Genomic DNA, 17,340 nt, shown 5'->3' with positions numbered 1-17,340 from the left:
ATAGGCGATTTTAGAAATGGACAAAGGTGATATATGACTCTTCTTCCCTAGTAAAGGACACTACCTTGGCACTTCATGGAAAAACAAATGTCAACTGTTTTGAGCCTTATTTGTTCCTGCTCTCTCAGATATGCACAGCATCTTATAAATGAACTAACACAGCAAAATTTGGGGTGTATCATGATTTTCACCCTCACAAGTTGCTGGAGGCATTTGCCTTTGCCTCTTGACAAAACTTGTCTTCCAGCTAGAATGATGATATTTTGGTTAATTACACGAAAAGAAAACAGATGCTAATGCATCTGGGGATAATTCAGAATGTGATCTTGCATGTCTTATTTCTAAGGTCCTCATCACGTCAATACCTATAGTGAACTCCCCTAATAATTTAAATAAAATTGGTATTAGCTCTCTTTTTCTCATTCAGGTTCTTAGATCTGATTCACAGCTAACTACCAGGGGTCAACTACTACAGAAATACGGAAGAGAAATAATTGCTGTCAGAGAGATGCAAAAACTGCTGATAGCCATTACTAAAAAGCAATCATCTATAATCCAACATCAGAACAGAAATTTTCATAAAAGCATATCTGCAAACGTATTGTCCTGCATCTGACTTAGTTCAGTGTTGCATTAAAAACCTACATGGTGCAACTCAGCAACGCTACTCCATGGAGCTTTAAACAGGGCTTTGTAGATAACTGTATTGGTTTGGAACATGTGCCCATAAGGTCTTAAAGCTTGGCGTCAGGTTTGGAAGGGACCTGGAGAGACAGCTGCCATTATGCTATAAATTAAATGCCATCTAGAACATGTGGAGGAAGTCTTGTGTACCATTTTATAAAGGTTTCCTTGGCAGAAAGCAAGGCTTCCACATCTGACAAAATTTCCAGGGCCACAGAAGTAGTACACGCTGCATTTTTGGCTGAGAAATTGGAGGAACCAATTGGATGCATTGCTGGAAAGCCAGAGACTTTGCATATCTTGGTTTCTGGCATGGACCAAACAGACATTCCTATAAATCAGAATTTAGAACAGAGTTTGCCATTTGCATGAGCCTCAAATAGAGCTCAAACAACATTGCAATAGGTTAGGCTGTAAAAAATGAATGGTTAATCAGAATGCAAAAACCTTAGCAAACTGGAGAAGTGAAGGCAAAAAAAGATAAAATTCAAAATGTTCACCTACAAATATCACGCTGATCTAAGGATAATGAAGACAGATCACCCTTTTGGACACAGATATGAAGAAAAATAACTTGCCTTCAGACACACAAAATCTGAATTACAAGAAGGGAATGATGAACACTTGGCTAGATACGAATTCTGCAGAAACTGATGTAGAGGTTGCACCACAGCACAAGCCTGGCATAAATCAACAATGTCAAGGAAACGTAAAAAGGAACACAGTCTCTGAGACAGACAACGTCACCTGCTTATTCTACTAGGCAATGGTAACGCTTTGGCAGTATCTGCTTCCAGTATGGAAAAATTCCAGAGGAGAGCTAAGAATACTCAGAGATCTAGAAAACATGACTTACTGAGACTGAAAAAAGTAAAAATAAATGTCTTGAAAATGAACAATGAACTGATCTGGCATGAGTCCTCAATTATTTAAAAGGTCTTCTCCCACTGTACAGTGTATATGACAAAATATACAGGGGTTAATACTGTGGCAAGAAAGTTTCTGGCTAGATATTGTAACAGTATAGAAACACTAGCTATACATAAATTTCTTCCCAGCCCCATCTTTTTGTGCTTCCAGCACAAACTGCATTGGCAGCTTAATTTCTTCAGAGTGGAAGCCAGAAAAACCTCTTCACTTAAGGGCTAAGGGAAGCCTGTGCCAAGATAGCTGGACAGTCAGAATTATTCTGTGTGGACAAAAAATCAGAAAGTATGTATCGGCAAGTGAAGATGCTTCTGTGCCATACTTAGTTGGTCACTGCCACTGAAAAAAGAACTATGGGCACTGGAGAGGAAAGGAAGTAAAGCATTGTGATACTGTGGAGTATCTGACAGACCCTATAGAGTAAGGGAAGATGACACACACACATAGCCACTCACGCCCAACTGCTCATACTGGACAGATGTTAAAGAGTATCAGTTAATATGAGCCAATGACCATGTATGGAACATACATCAGTGCACAGATTTGGAAGAGGTTTGGCAGAGAGGAGTCTGACAAAATTAGTCAGTTTAGTCTTTGTTCTCTCTTCTGCTTGAAGCAAGTGTGGCACTAGATCGAGTCCTTAGATAGAAACTGGTCTTAGGTAGAAATTCTTTAATAAAAACCCACAACAACAAATAAATGGAAGTGAATGCATAGGTCACTCCTAACTTTATTCAGGTAAACACTATAAAAATAAGAGAAGAGTTTTGGTTTTCCGTTTCTTAGTACCAATAGGTGTCACCAAATCCTGCATGAAAGTTCTAGAGCAAATGGCTTGAAAATACACAATTAAGAACAGAAATAATTATTTTAAAAGAGTGATTTCCTTTTTTTTTTAATGGAAAATTGTTTGGACATGATTTTATAATTTTGAATGCCAAGTCATCTGTATCAATAGCATGTTGATAGCATTAAATAGCTCATGCGCATGCACTGAGCAACATCTTTCTGTGTTTTTCTTGGCCACCATCTGAGTCTTTTTTTATGTAAAGAAATATTAAATTTATGTCCAGAAACGACTTAGTTTTCTACTTATTGGTAGTTATGGTGACCCACTCTATGAATTTGCCTCAGCATATGTGCATATAGACTGTCAAGCTCTAAAGTTAATGCTTGTGTTAAGTAGCAGTCTAACAGCTCTAGAAACTCTACATTCAAGCGAATTATGAACATTTTGAATAAAATTAGTTCCTTTTCATCTTGGAAGGCATAAGTCACTAGCAACATTGAAGTTTTGTGTATCAAACCTGAATCCACTCATTTCAACTACTACGTGGGACTCAAATAATCCCTTGAGTGACTCTTGTGAGGTTCAAAAAATTATACCAGCAATAGCTTTTTATCCTTGGTTGTTTGTTTTTTAATGATTTTTAAATTTTACTCTGAGTGGTTACACCCTCTGTAGAGTTCTCACTTCTGAACTGGCCTTCAGAGAAAATGTACTGGTTGTACAGAACTTCTACACTGGATATGCATGTCTTCACTGTGCTAGTGCTATGAGTGGATGCCAGTTTGTAAAAGCTACTGTTATTTCCACTATTGTTATCTCCACTAACAGTCTTCTACAGACCACAGCTTGTAAAAACAATAAATCAAGACCTTAAATTACACAAACTCACACTGTTTGGAGACTGCTTCTCTGCAGGATAATGTCTTTGTATCAAACATTCCTGTAGCACAGTTCAAAACAGTAGATTATACTTAGGCTTTATAAAAATAGACGATTGTTTCTGGTTGTGAGAGGTTTTATGAATATGTTTATAGGCACAAATCAGCCATAAAAGACAGACTATAAAGCTGTGGGAGCTATAGAACAGAAATCATTGTCCAAAGCACTTTCTAAACTTTGGAAAATGATCATAAAATTGTAAAAGTGCTTGTCAGATTTGAAATGCAGTCTTAGCAAAGACTTTCTTTGCACCAACATGTTGTAAAAAGTACATATAAGGACTGAAAATAAGGAGCTGCAGAAAGAGATTGTTTCTGAGAGTATGTCAATTCAAATAAAAGAGCATGCTGACAACAGTTCGCATAATAATAATATGATTTTAGATACGCAATTCAACAGAAAAGGCCATGTAATCTTCCTGGTTACTTTAAGGTCACACATTACATCTAAGTTTGAGAGTCTGTGATGAAGGGGAAGAGAAAAATGTGTTGATCGCCTCATTTTATCTCCTAAGCATGTCTGAAATTTTACCAGAAAGTACATCCATAAACCATAAGCGGCCCCTATAATTGTGAGACCTCAATCCTATAACCTTTGCCAGACTCATACACAAAGTATACTTGCAATGGTGGAATGCTTCCTATTTTATAAATAGGATACTAAGTACAGGAACTAAAATGCCTCATCAAAGTTGCTTTTACTTCCTCAGCTAACCCAGTATTTGTCAAACTACTGTCCTGGTCCTTTGCTAGAATAATATTCTTCAGCATTGTCTTCTTTCAGTGACATCTGCAGATGACAGCTTTACATCAGAAGGCAAACAAGGAACACTTGGAGGGTAGAGGAGTGGTCATAAACCAAAAAGACTAACTTTCCCAAATAGGTGCTAGAAGTCTTGGCATCCAGTAAACAGCACAACACTTCTCTCACCAGTTACGCTTTCCATCTTGAGTTGCAACTCAATAGCAATGCTGTTAGATCTCGGGTGCGCCTTTCCCTCTCTCCTGAATCATAAAGTTACACCACCATAAAACTGCTCCAAGGAGCTGTGCAGCCCTTTCCTACCCTAGTTGATTGGTGCTACGTTAATCCTCTCCATTATTTTGTGTGGGGTTTATTCTTGGTTTTTTTTTTTTTACAAGTAGTTTTTTGAGTTGAATTGTTAATGTTTTAATGTTTTCTTGCCTGGTTAGATACGCTGCTGCTGGCATGGATGGACACCGATGACCATTTTCAGATCAGGCATGTGGTAACATGAATTGATGTAATCTAAGTGCTGCCAGGAAGTAAAGGGCAGTCATCCCCAGCAGGCCTGAGCATATCAAACCTCTGTTTTAAACTTCCACAGAGCTTTAAGCCCAGACAGGCTATTAAATCATACAAACTGACATGCTGTATATCACAGTCCATTATAGTAACAAGGTTACCCTATTAGTTTAAGTGGCAATCACTTGGGTTAGGCAAATTCCTCCAGAGACTAAAGTGGTTGCACCACAGAAAGAAACAGCCACACAAGAGCACACTCTTATATCCTAAATCTACACGTCCCATAAGGGCATGCTTTCAAATCTCTGTCATGACAAAGAAACAAACCAGTGAGAGACAATAAGCTAAGGTCATCCTTGCCACAAAGGAGGTAAACATCTCTGGTCCTCCCGGTTTATAGATTAGAAGATAATGTCCCAAGTCACCTCAAATTCTGCTGAATAATCATTGACCCTGGATCTAGACCGTAAGCATCATCATGACATGGGATAATTGCCTGACAATTTCCCAAAATACATCAAAACACCAATTTGCTCTGTCTTTTATACAGCCCTGAATGCATCTCAGAGGAAAATAGCATGAAGCCCCTTCAGAATATACTGGGGTAGTTGTACATGAATCACAAGAGAAAAATCACTACAGCCAATTGTCAGGAGCTGCAAAAGTGGCATGTCAGTTGAATGCAGTATAAAACTTCTGCTGTTTCTGTGGCACATGAAAAAGGGAAATTGACAAGGAGTTCACAGATATTCACAAGAGTTCACAGTTCAACATTTTATAGGTGGTGAAGTCCAACTTCCATGCTTCTAAGGATTCAATGCACCCTGGAAAAACAGCAACACAGATCTTTGAGAAAAACAGATAATCTTAAAGGCTACTCTATATCCATTTACACTGTAGGTGCTAAACTTTCTTATACATTACAATGAGCACAGAGAAATAGCCAGTAATTCACATCGGAGCTTCAATTTAAACCACATTTTATAGTTTGGTTCAAGCAAAACCTATGGAAAACGTGGAGTGGCCAGTAACATACTACATGTGAACCAAACTGATACATTTTGGAGATGAATGCAGCCTAATCCTAATGCCATTATAAATTGGTCACCCATCTCCCAGGCTGTTGCATCTGTACCAGGATTTGACACTGGGTAGGCTGGAAGCAGTACAGTCCTAAAGTCATAAACATCAAGCCAAATCATGGTGTAAAGCTACTTGTCATGAACAGCTGTAGATTGCCTGAGGATGAATGTGGGTGTACATCAGGAAAAGCTGAGATCTGAAATGAAACTTCAAGTTCTATCACAGCAAAGGGTGGAGATGGTGCCTGAGTGGCACTGTAAGTGTATGAACAATAAGCCATGCCCAGCTCACACCAAAAATGGATGAGAATGTCTAGATTCTTCATATGAGGCATTTTGAACTGGAAGACTGTGTCCGGGTAGATAGCATTCAGTAGGAGAGTACCTGTCAAACACTAACCAAAGTGGAGTGCATTAAAAAAAAACAACAAAACAATAAAAGCAGGGAAAAATTAATTCTAGAAACACTGCCACAGCTGGCACTGGAGCTCAGTGAGCTCCATGATACTGTCACACCAAAAGCCTATCTGACAACACTTCAGTTTATTGTGTCAACAGCAAACAGCTGATGTTTGCTGCAGCAGTATTTATCATAGAATGGTTAGGGTTGGAAAGGACCATCTAGTTACAACCGCCCTGCCATGGGCAAGAACTTCTCACACTAGACCAGGTTGCTCATGGCTCTGTCCAACCTGGCCTTGAACTATGCCAATGGTGGGCATTTACAACTTCTTTGGGCAACCTCTTCCAGTGCCTCACCACCCTAACAGTAAAGAACCTCTTTCTTATATCTAACCAGAACTTCCCCTAATGAAGAGTCCCTCTCCAGCATCCTTGTAGGCCCCCTTCAGATACTGGAAGGCTGCTATGAAGTCTCCACGCAGCCTTCTCTGAGCCTGTCTTCATACGGAAGGTGCTCCAGCCCCCTTATCATCCTCATGGCCCTCCTCTGGATTTGCTCCAACAGTCCCATGTCCTCCTTCTGTTGGGGACACCAGAACTGTACCCAGTACTCCAAGTGGGATCTCATGAGTGCAGACAGAAAGCTATATATCATTCAGATAATATAATTCAGACAATATAATGACTGGTCTTAGGTCTTCCATTGTCTGATCTGGTTTTATGTGCATCGGTTCTTAGGATAATGTGATCTTTTCTGCTGAACACGTGTACTGAGTTGCCATTTCAGCAGTTTTTGGATCACATACCTATTATTTGCTGGTGTTTTACTAAAAATGCTGGCAGTTTTCCAGTTCATTACGGATCAGATCAAATCTGATGCTGCTGGCAAGAAATAAAGCTATTAGGATACCAATAGTAAAACATTTAACCTAAATAAAAAAAAACCCAATCGTACTGCTTACAAAAAAAATAACATAATGACTGTGGTGCTGGCTGAAGCCATTTCTAGTTTTAGCGCATATACACAGGAAAATTGTTCTGTCTCTTAAATTCTATAGAATTTGTCTTGGTCAATTAAATTGCTGATATCTAAAACAGTTTGTAATTTTTACCACACTTCTTGTAAGCAAGGTATTAAAAGCTCAAGGTGTCAACAGAGAAGGCCCTAGGAGAAAAGCAGTACTGACTCTGAATCAGAAAATAACTCCTCCCCTAAGCAAAATTCATACTGATTATTTAAAACACATCTAAACCCTCACCATTATAGGCAGAGAGTACTTTTGAGCAAAGTTATTGTCCTAGCTCCACCAGCCTTCTATCATGCTGCCATGTGTGGGGTTGGACATAGTGATTCATGTGCAACACTGATTTTCTCCCTGCATTACTCTGATGCAGATACTGTCATGTGGAAAACAAAGGAAGACTCTGACTGATTTGTGTAAGAACTAGGAAGCTTTTTCACCTCTCTGGGGAAACAAGAACTCAGATTACAAGAGATTACGGGTCACATTGTCCTTTATGTTACTCCTTATGAAGCCATTTCTGTGTCTTACGAATGCAGGCATGGTGAGATGAGTATCACCTGCTGCCAGGCTGATCGTAACAACAGTTCATGCAAAACCACCACATCTGTTCTGTACTGCACAAAACTGCGTCTGTTCTAGGAAGTGTCCTACAAATGCATCCTCTTCCGTCCTTTCTTGTCTTTGAAAGATGCATACAACAAACTGTAAATGGGTGAAATAGCAGAGAAGTAACCCTGGCAATATAGTAGTTTTACTTATATACAAACTTTGAATGCTGAAGCAAATTACATGATGTGCTAGGTGGTTTTCAGTAAGTAGAAAGAAATTACAGCTGCTCAGAAGACCAGGAAGACTTGTGGAAGAGAAAGGGAGGCTCTAGAAGCTCTGGAGTGCTATGTGATTGCACTAACTGCATCTATGTCGTAGAGTGGTCACATTGGCAGCTGATGGAAAGTATTTCATCAGGACTTACAGTAATGCAAGATGAAGACTGATGAGTCTAGATGGAGATAAGTAAAAAGGAACAAGCAGAATAATGGAGATAAGTAAAAAGGAACAAGCAGAATAATGAAAATAAGCCCACTGAACGCCACAATTACCTATTTTCTCCCTATACCCATCTAGTCATTCCCTGGACATAAGGGTCAATTTCTGCATGAATTAGATCCATTACTTCAAACAGATCAGAGTCTTGGACAGAGACAGAAGTTTTCTGTTGCTATTGTTTCCAGGTTTTGTTTTGGGGAGGGGAAAATGCTGAGTTTTAAACTGCCAAAACCTGCAGCAAGTTTCAGCCAGGGCTAATGACAGCATCAGAGCCAGTCCTGCTGCCAGTCCTGCAAGGATCCAAGCTCTGTGAGACCTCTGGAGACTGCCACATTGAATCATGTCTGTCTGTCCTCTCTGCTGATGAGGATTAATCCTAGCTGATCCTTACATGAGAAAAAAGAAAAGATCTACTTTTGTGAAAAGTAGATGATCATTCGTGTGAAAGAGCTTACGTATACAATACTGGCTGGCTTATAACAATTTATTTACAAATCAGCTTGACACTGTTCAGGTTTGACAGCTCTGTGTTCAAGTTACAGCAATACATATACGGTAGCAATATCACCAGTCATAAACAAAGCATCTGCTGGCATGCATTGCATCAATCTTCAGCAAATAAAACATTAAACTAAAGTCTGTTCAGTGCTCTGTGGAATACACAGAGTAACTGCAGTCACATTCACTCCTTGTCCAATGGCAATAATTTCTCTTAACTACCAGTATGTGCCTCTTTGTTTAACGTATGACCACTGGGCCAGAAAAGATGTGGAAGGTTTGTATTTCCAGGCACAGCTTGTGAATCCTGCAACTCGTTACCCTGATCTTTTTCCTAGTTTTGGGGTTTCATAAATATGTACAGAAGTTGCTTGCTTCTATGACCTTCCATTAGTATGAAGTGGACCCTACATGGAAACTTCTGGGCTTGGATTCTTCTGCTACTGTTGCCTTCTTTGCTTGTTCTGCTTCATGTTCCCACTCTCCCCTTTATCACTACTTACTCAAAGGGGTCGCTGGGATCAGCTCTCTGGAGCTCTGGAGGAATCGGTATTCTTTTGTAGTACATTTCCCAGTCAAAAGCTCCTCGCATGGCATCCCCCGCCTGTGCCTCGTAGCCAAAGTGATTGTGGTCAATGACATCGATCATAGGACACACGATGGTTTTGTGGTTTAGTGCAATCTGGTCTGAAAAATGAAAGTAGAAAATAGGAAACGGCATGTCTAGTCAAGCCATCTATCATATTACTGCAAAGTGAATCCCACAGGTTTTTCTGATGTTTGAAGATTGCTTGCTTTGCTCCCTGTGGCCCCCAAATAATTTCATTTTTCAAATCTGTATCAAACCTTTATCTAAAGTGGACTTAATGCAGCTGGGCAATGATTAGAAGCATTTACAGTTCTTTAAAGGGAGGCATATCCCTGTGAGACCCACAGGAGTCCAGTCATCTATATCTCTGTCACTTTGCTACTCTGAGCTGTCCCCAATCTGTCAGCTATGGAACAAGCAAGCAAGCAAAAAGTAAAAATACTCCTTCAGATGTGGGGAGTTGCATGGCAAGCTCCCATGAGAGAGATTTGTGTTCCTAAATGTGAATCTCAGCCCTTGCAACCATTCAGCTGCTGTTCCTCTGGTGCTAGTGTGCATCAACTTCGAGATCAAAAGCTACAAATTAGAGGCAAACTCCAACACGAACAAAACAGGGCTTGAGTCATATTTGTTTTGTACCAGTCTTTGAGATATAAAGAAGGCCCCACAGTGTTGTTCTTACTCATTTATTTTCCAAAGAAATGAATTTCTTTTTGCGTTTTTGGAAAAAAATAAGAGAAGTGTGAAGCTAAATCAAATTCCCACGTCTAGTATAAGGGCAGGGTGAGCCTGAGTCTGCTTTGGTAATTCCTGCTGCTTAATCCCATACAGCTCCCCAGAAAAGAAACAAAAGTAAAGAAGACATTCCAACTGCAAGAATAAGCAGAAGAATAATGGTTTGAAATTAGGAAGTACAGGGAAAATCTGTACTGTAGAAAACCTATCTGTGAACTCTTGAGGAAAGAAAATCTTCAACTTCCAAGTATAACAAAGCTTTTTCTCTGAATGATAGCCTAGTTTCTTACATTGTAGGGAGTATGGGGAAAACTTGGTTTTTGTTTTTAAGGATTAGATTTCACTGGTACTTGATAATACCCTAAAAAAAAAACCAAAAAAAATCAGAGGGCTGAGTGTGGAACAAACACTTAGATAGGAAGGCAGGTAATCGTCGTGTAAGGATTCTTCTCTGCTTCTGAAGGATTAAAATTAAGAAAAAAGATTATTTCAGTGAAACGTCTGTAGTTTTCATATTTATTCTCAGTTGCTGTTTATAGACTGTCCAGACGGGGGAAGAACACTGACTGCTAGTGAGAAATTATCGTGCTTGGAAATTCATCAGGTTTTTACATTCTTATCCTTTAATAGTGAAATAAATTTAAAGCACAGGCTCTCACAAAATTATAGGAAACTCATCTCAGACATAATGGCTGCATTACTGTTGCTATTGCCAAATATAATTTCATTCACTGGTATAATATGTAGTGCTATCTGTAATCATTATGTAAAGTCATTTTTACATAACCTCTTTCCTGTGATGGTCCTGTTAATAGTTATAATAACCTGTCTCTGATCCCTTCTTTCTAAATTGATTGGAAGAGTGAAACTAAATGGGATTGATTTGGCTGGAGCAGGTCAAAGGTAGACTCATAATACATTAGCATCATTCTCTTGATATTTAAAAGCTGTAGTCTTAAATAGACTGAAAGATTGGAACTCTCTAAGTCACACACAAAAATAGCCAGGGAGAAAATTATTTGACGAATGACCAAACTCAATCCCAGTCCTCATTAACACAACTCTGCAACAATTTTGTAAGTAAGATGATGCTTACCTGCCTGTTCTTGTAGGTTTCCACAGAACCTACTTCTCAGCCCACAAAATGTTTTAGAGAAGATGAGGAACCACAGACATATCTTGACTTTTGAAGAAACCAAAGTGTTTGTAGTTGTGCACAACAAAGGCAGCAAATCAGACTTACAGCCTTAATGTTTCTTTCAGTACGCCTAAATTAATTGATTTTACATACATACTTCTTAGGCTTAAATGTAAACCCAATATGAATTTAGGAAACAGAAAAAAGTGCTGTAGGGCTACCTTACATTTCACAAGAGTGCTGGTACCATAGCTTAACAGATGTGAAAATGCTGCTGCCTTTGCCAGCCACTTCTCTTCATCCCACCTGCTCCTCTGCAAGAAACTGAAAGCCATAGCTGAAACACTTTATAGTATTTCTTTTCCACTGCATTTACTCATAATCCTGTCACACATTCGTTATGTCCTGAATTCCTATATTCTGAAAATTTCTGTTTCTATTATTTCAATGCGTATGTGCTGCAGTTAAAGGGAAGAACAGAAAGATAAGCATCACCATACATGTAAAAATCTTGCAGATTTGAGGGAAAGCCTAGGAACAAGAGGGAACATCATTGCACAGAGCTTCCTCCCTTGCAGTTTTAAGCATTATATACATATATATTTGAATTCAGCACTTGTAGCATCAAGCAGAGTGTACATATGTGGCAGTAAACGGAAGTTTTCAATACTGGATAAGTCAGTATCTCAAAAACCTAGGTTTTATCTTTACAAGAAAGATGCATTCCTTTAATTTCAAGTGCTGGTTTCAAATTGGCCTGGTTAAAGCAACAATGCCACATTGCAAACACTCTTATTTTCCTAACTGAATATGTTGTTACAGATGGTGACAACATTTGAATGGCTCAGCAAATTATCATTTGTTATCTGAGTTGTCATAAGTACTTGTACTGTTAGTATCCCCGCTGGCAAGTGATGCATTATATAATGTTGTGGAGATGGTCAGCTATAGTTAGCAGGTATCTCGATAACTTCCTAAGCATGACCTAATAATGATATAGTTTTAAGTCTTGGTCAGAAAAAAAAAATCTGTTTTAACAAAACTAGTTCTGGTAGTGTGTGGCATTACTAATCTATTGTCCAGCTCCCCTCTTACTGCTCCTACAACAACATCAGCAGAAGGAAAGATATGCCTTCATCTTTCAGCTGGTTTGCTGCTCAAGTTTCTTACCTGCAGTAACAGTGATTTCACGCTACACTACATTCAAACTACAGCAGCTGGAGCCCAAATCACATCTTTCCTTCTGCTGACTATATACTATTGAGGAGTGATAACAAACAGCTGTGTTTGCCAACATTTTTACATGATCAGTTACCTGCTCAGTGAATATCAGGCTAAACTCTCTGAGATCTGAAAGTTGTTTTTCTCAGTTTAGAAGCCCATTTAAGCTAAAGAAATAAACTAAATAAAGCTTAAAGAAAATAAAGATAAACCATGTTGCAGCTGATTTTAAGAAAACAAAACAAAGGACTGTAACTGAAACCAGCTGTGGCTCAGCACCAGAAAGCTACTTAGATACCTAACAAGTACTAAAAAAACCTGTCTTCCTGACAGTCAATTCTGAAAAGATAAGTTAGGTGACTAAATAACTTTGAGAACTGTTTTTATGTGATTGCTCTTGGTTTTCTCAGTACCTCCTAGTCCTCTAACTTTCAAGGTCTCATTTTGAACAAAAGCTGGCTTGGAACAGTGGAAACCACTGCACCTCTTCAGAGGCAACTCCAGGGCAGGGTTGAACTGCACTCCTGTTGAGGACTTCTCATTACACGACAGATAAATCAGAGCTAAAATAGGGCAGCATCAAAGCAATAAATACACAATATATCCTCTGTTGTGGTTTCCTTGAATGACATTCAGTCACATGCATTTCTGAATGAATCACAAGGTAGATCTTTATATAAACACTTGCAAAAATTCATTAACTTTACTATTATTAGTAACTGATTGTCCTCTGATTTCAGTATAGTAAATATTTGCCACCTATTGGATATGAGAAAATTTTGTCATCCCTTTAGGAAAAAAAAAGCACAGGCCATTCTTAAAAGCTGTGTGTTCATTTTCTAGTTGTCCTTCTTCATGTAATACTCCACATTTTCTTTAAAAATTATGCCTGTTGACTCTGGGTTCCAGTATTCCTAAAGATTAATTTCTAGATCCCCTGGCTGGTTAGCTATGGGTATTTCTACTATATGTGAAATGAGAATGATATGCAGAACATGAGAACTAAGCAGAACTGGGACCTGGTCCCTGATGAAGCCTCTCATTTGTCCAGTTCTCTGGCTTGAGGCCAAGGGTTGCAATCATCAGTTCAATACCCAACTGCAACCTAACTGCAATTATGAATCCTTTGTGACCATTCTATTTATTTTTCAGTTTTTTTAGTGTGAAACCCAGCTAGATGTACCTTCATTTCAGACAAGATATCAAGAAAAGGAACTGGCTTTGCAACTTGCAATTTTCCCATGTCTAAGTTAGCAAAACAGAATGTCTACATCTCACGTGCAGTAATATAGCAAAAGATTTCAGGGGACAAGACTGAGAGACTTCCGGAGATTTTTTCATTAGTAGCAATGTATTATGCACAGTGTGGCAAAATCAGAAAGCAGAGGAAAAGTGGCTGTATATGTAGAATACTCCAGAGTGTTTAACATCTACTTGTTTATAGATGTCTGTGGAAGGCTTGTTGAAACTTCTCTCTGCTCCTTTATGCTATTTAGGCTCTACACAATGATGGAGGTTTTCTAAAAGAATGCTGATGCTGTGCTTAAGGAAATATGAAACAAGAGGTAAGACCATATGTGTAATTTGATAAAGAAGCTAGAAAGGAAATAAATTTGGAATTTTGTACATTATTTTGCTACTGATCTGAAGAAGAAAAACTAGTTACTACAGCTGGTTTTGATTGGTTGTTTTGGGGTTTTTTTGGTTGGTTTTCTTTTTTTTTTTTTTTTTTTTGTCTCAAGTGACAGTTCATTAGCAGAACATCATTTCTTCTTGACTGCAAACACTTTATCACCTTATTATGTGGCCAAACAGTTCTAACAACAAAATTCAAGAAACAATAACCATTAATTGGTGAAAACCTATCCTGTCCTGTACTTTTGACATACTCTTCTAATTAATACAAGTATCTTCCATAGTAAACTCAAATTTTGTTTTTGCTAGCCAAAAAGCACCCATTTTGCAAAGCACATACTCTTTGCATGCACTCAAGTGTGTAGAAAATAGGACATTGTTTCCTGAAGTGAAATCCTAGACTACAGCAATTGATTCTTTCCATTCCTTTGACTAATGGAGCTTTGCTGGCTGCAGCTGGAATCCAGAAAAGCAGTCAATAGCAAATCATTCTTTCTGAGCTTCCTATTGTGAATGCAGTTGTTATTGGATTTAACTCCGAGGTCCTAGATGCATTTACAGCAAAAGCTGTTTTAATGGAATGTGGAGGACTAGGAAGGAGTACAATACCTGCATAGCAAAAGTTTACAGGTGTATAGTAAGGGCACACCATACTACTAGATTTAGTAGTGTATTTTGTAGCAGTAATGACAAAATAAATTGTAACTGTAATAGGCCAAAATGATACTTCAAAATTTTACCAGCTCTTTATTCACAAGAACCATAAAATAGAGCTGGTCGCATTTCTCAGAGTTCTGTCTCATACTGACTCTTCAGAAACTGCATCAGAGCTCCAAACACTTCTGTACAGTGTAAATCCCGCTTATTGTGGGACATGGCTTTGAATGCGTAAGCTATGCTGTATGCTCTAATTTTAATGGCTGATGAATGCTCGTACACTTACTAAGCAAGGGAGGCAGCCAATTCACGTTGACTTCGCAATGGGAATCCAGAAATGTCAAGACTTCTCCTCTAGCCAGCGAGGCTCCTAGCAGTCTGGTCCGAATGAGCCCTTCTCGTTTCTTGGTACGTACAATCCTCACTTTGCCAAAACGGACCATGTATTCCTCCAGCTTCTCTTTTAAATGTTCTAGAAAGAAGGGCAAAAAAAACCATCAGTGGTGCCAGGCCTGAAGGAGCCAACAGAAAGACAGGTTGGCATATAACCTGCAAGCAGCTTATCTACTACCATCTTTCGTCACTTCAAGTCCTCCAAAATCAGCCACAAATCCTTCCTGAGACAGTTTGGAAAGTGTAAATGGCCTCTATTTTATCACACAGAGGAAGACACTGACACTCTGGACCTTTTACTGCAGTTGCTACTGGCAGCCTGCCATCCATGATATAATCATGGCCAAAACAACTGCAGGATATTCATCCATCCTCTGGTTCCTGCAGCCCAAGGCCAGATAAACATTCTGGCACGCTGTTTTATAAACAGTGTCCTTTCCAAGTGGGTTTCCTGTATCAACTAATTATGAAGAACTATGCATGGAAATAAATTTTTTAAAAAGTAAGCATTAAACTAGCATGATTAGATTGTTTCTGTAACGGGAAGGGAAACAGACCTGAAGGAAGATCTTAATAGTTCGGTGCCAGCGTGAAGCAAATGGACAGCTGACTTCCCAATAAAATTAAGCTGCAAATGTAGAGTAATTGATAGGTTCTCTTATCTGCATAATCTGGGTCTGTTTGTACCACAAACCAGCATCTTTAGGAATATTTTTTCTTCTGACTAGAAACACACACAAAGAATCATTAAAAAAAAAATAAAATGATAAAAGACACCCTACAGTTTTGCCTCTTCCTAAATACATCTACAACAGAAATCCTGATCTTTCGTCTTTGATATAACACCTCAACTTGTCAGACTCATTACTTCGGAAAAATCTGATAATTTCATATGGCAGGGAACGAGAGAGACAAAAGCCTAGTGTTCTATAATTAAAACTCGTGATAAGCCATATCTAGTGATGCTAGGGGTTTCAAACTAAGTCTCACCGAAATGTGTTCGCCAGGTTATGACTGCTTCTCATATCAGGCTACTAACTCTGGACTTGTATCATCAGCACAGGCTCCGATCCAGACCTTACATCATTACAGATTGCAAGAAGTTTACTACAGACTACCTGAAAGGACTACTATTTAGCGGTGCAGTGGAGCGTATAATGCTGACACACAGATTAAAGGCAACAAGCAAACGAGCCACAGAGAATACAGGACCTTGTGTTAAAAGAAAATCAAGCTCCACTGAAGCAGAGCTCCCTGTCTCCTTTCCTTCCTAGCTGATCAGCACACAAGACTTCTCCAATCTACCTGCAAAAAAAGGAAGGAGTAGAAACTGGTGTGTAGTTACATGTATTTAGTGGGAGAGTACTGCATGGTATTGCACACTGAGGAATGCTGATGTACACTGACACATAAGAGGGAGCAGCCTGAGACCTGAGAATATTAGCCTGCAGAGATTACAGTACAGGTGGGGGTTTGGGGAGAAAAAACTTAACACTGAAGACTTGGTGAGTCAAGAGAGTGGTCTGTGTCCATAGTAATACCTGGGAGAAGTATTCGATCAAGAGAGGAAGGCCAAGTCTGAGACAACAAAAATAAAGAATGACATTCAGCTAAACACTAAATGACTCTACTCTGGAGCTGATTGAAGAATACACATTTAAATTCTGAAATATGTGGAAAAGAGGTATCCCTTTTTTGGTTGCAAGGGCTGAGATTCACATTTAGGAACACAAATATCTCTCATGGGATCTTGCCAGGCACACTCCCCACATCTGAAAGAGTATTTTTACATTTTCCTACTTACGTACTCAATGAAAAACAGCACAATTGCTGAAAAGTCACAATAACAAGAGATGTACTGTGTCTTTGAATGGTGGTCTTTGTATGACTAACTGTATTCATGGGACAAGGGCTGTATGCCACTCTGACTCATTTTAGCTACAAATCAGTATCATGACTGAAACGAGGTTAAATCTTTTTGTGCCCACATGCAAGACTGTCTAAAGCATGTATTTATCAAACTGCTTTCCTGTTTTTATGAGCTCCATTAAAGCTACTCCCGTAGTGCAGGAATATAGAAGAAGGGCAACAGACGCTGAAAACAAAGAGAAAAGACCTTGCAGGTAATATAAGAAAGTCTGACAGGGCTGTCAGTCTGGATTTTTTTCTATATTGTAATTGTATCATCTTATAGCCTTGAAAAATGAAACGGTTTCAAAGTGACAGTATATTACACAATTCCAAAGTAAATCAAATGTAACCTGCTAGGACCATAGCTTCTGCTAGTTTTCAGACACTGGAAATTTCCTGTA

General features: G+C 38.9%; 1 protein-coding gene across 1 annotated transcript in view; it reads right to left on the bottom strand.

The window, feature by feature from the left end:
* GALNTL6 (polypeptide N-acetylgalactosaminyltransferase like 6) overlaps positions 1-17,340 on the bottom strand; it is a 471,163-nt gene that overhangs the window by 71,464 nt on the left and 382,359 nt on the right. The window contains exons 5-6 of the mRNA XM_062622433.1: positions 14,922-15,107; positions 9,164-9,347 (exon numbers count right to left, since the gene is read on the bottom strand). Of these exons, the coding sequence (XP_062478417.1) occupies positions 9,164-9,347; positions 14,922-15,107 (370 nt within the window). The remainder of the gene's footprint in view (positions 1-9,163; positions 9,348-14,921; positions 15,108-17,340) is intronic.

Source organism: Pezoporus occidentalis, unplaced genomic scaffold (assembly GCF_034315485.1).
Source record: "Pezoporus occidentalis ecotype Australia unplaced genomic scaffold, CSIRO_AGI_Poc_V1 ctg1, whole genome shotgun sequence".
NCBI classification, from domain to species: Eukaryota; Metazoa; Chordata; class Aves; order Psittaciformes; family Psittacidae; genus Pezoporus; species Pezoporus occidentalis.
This window is presented reverse-complemented; position numbering and strand designations above follow the sequence as displayed.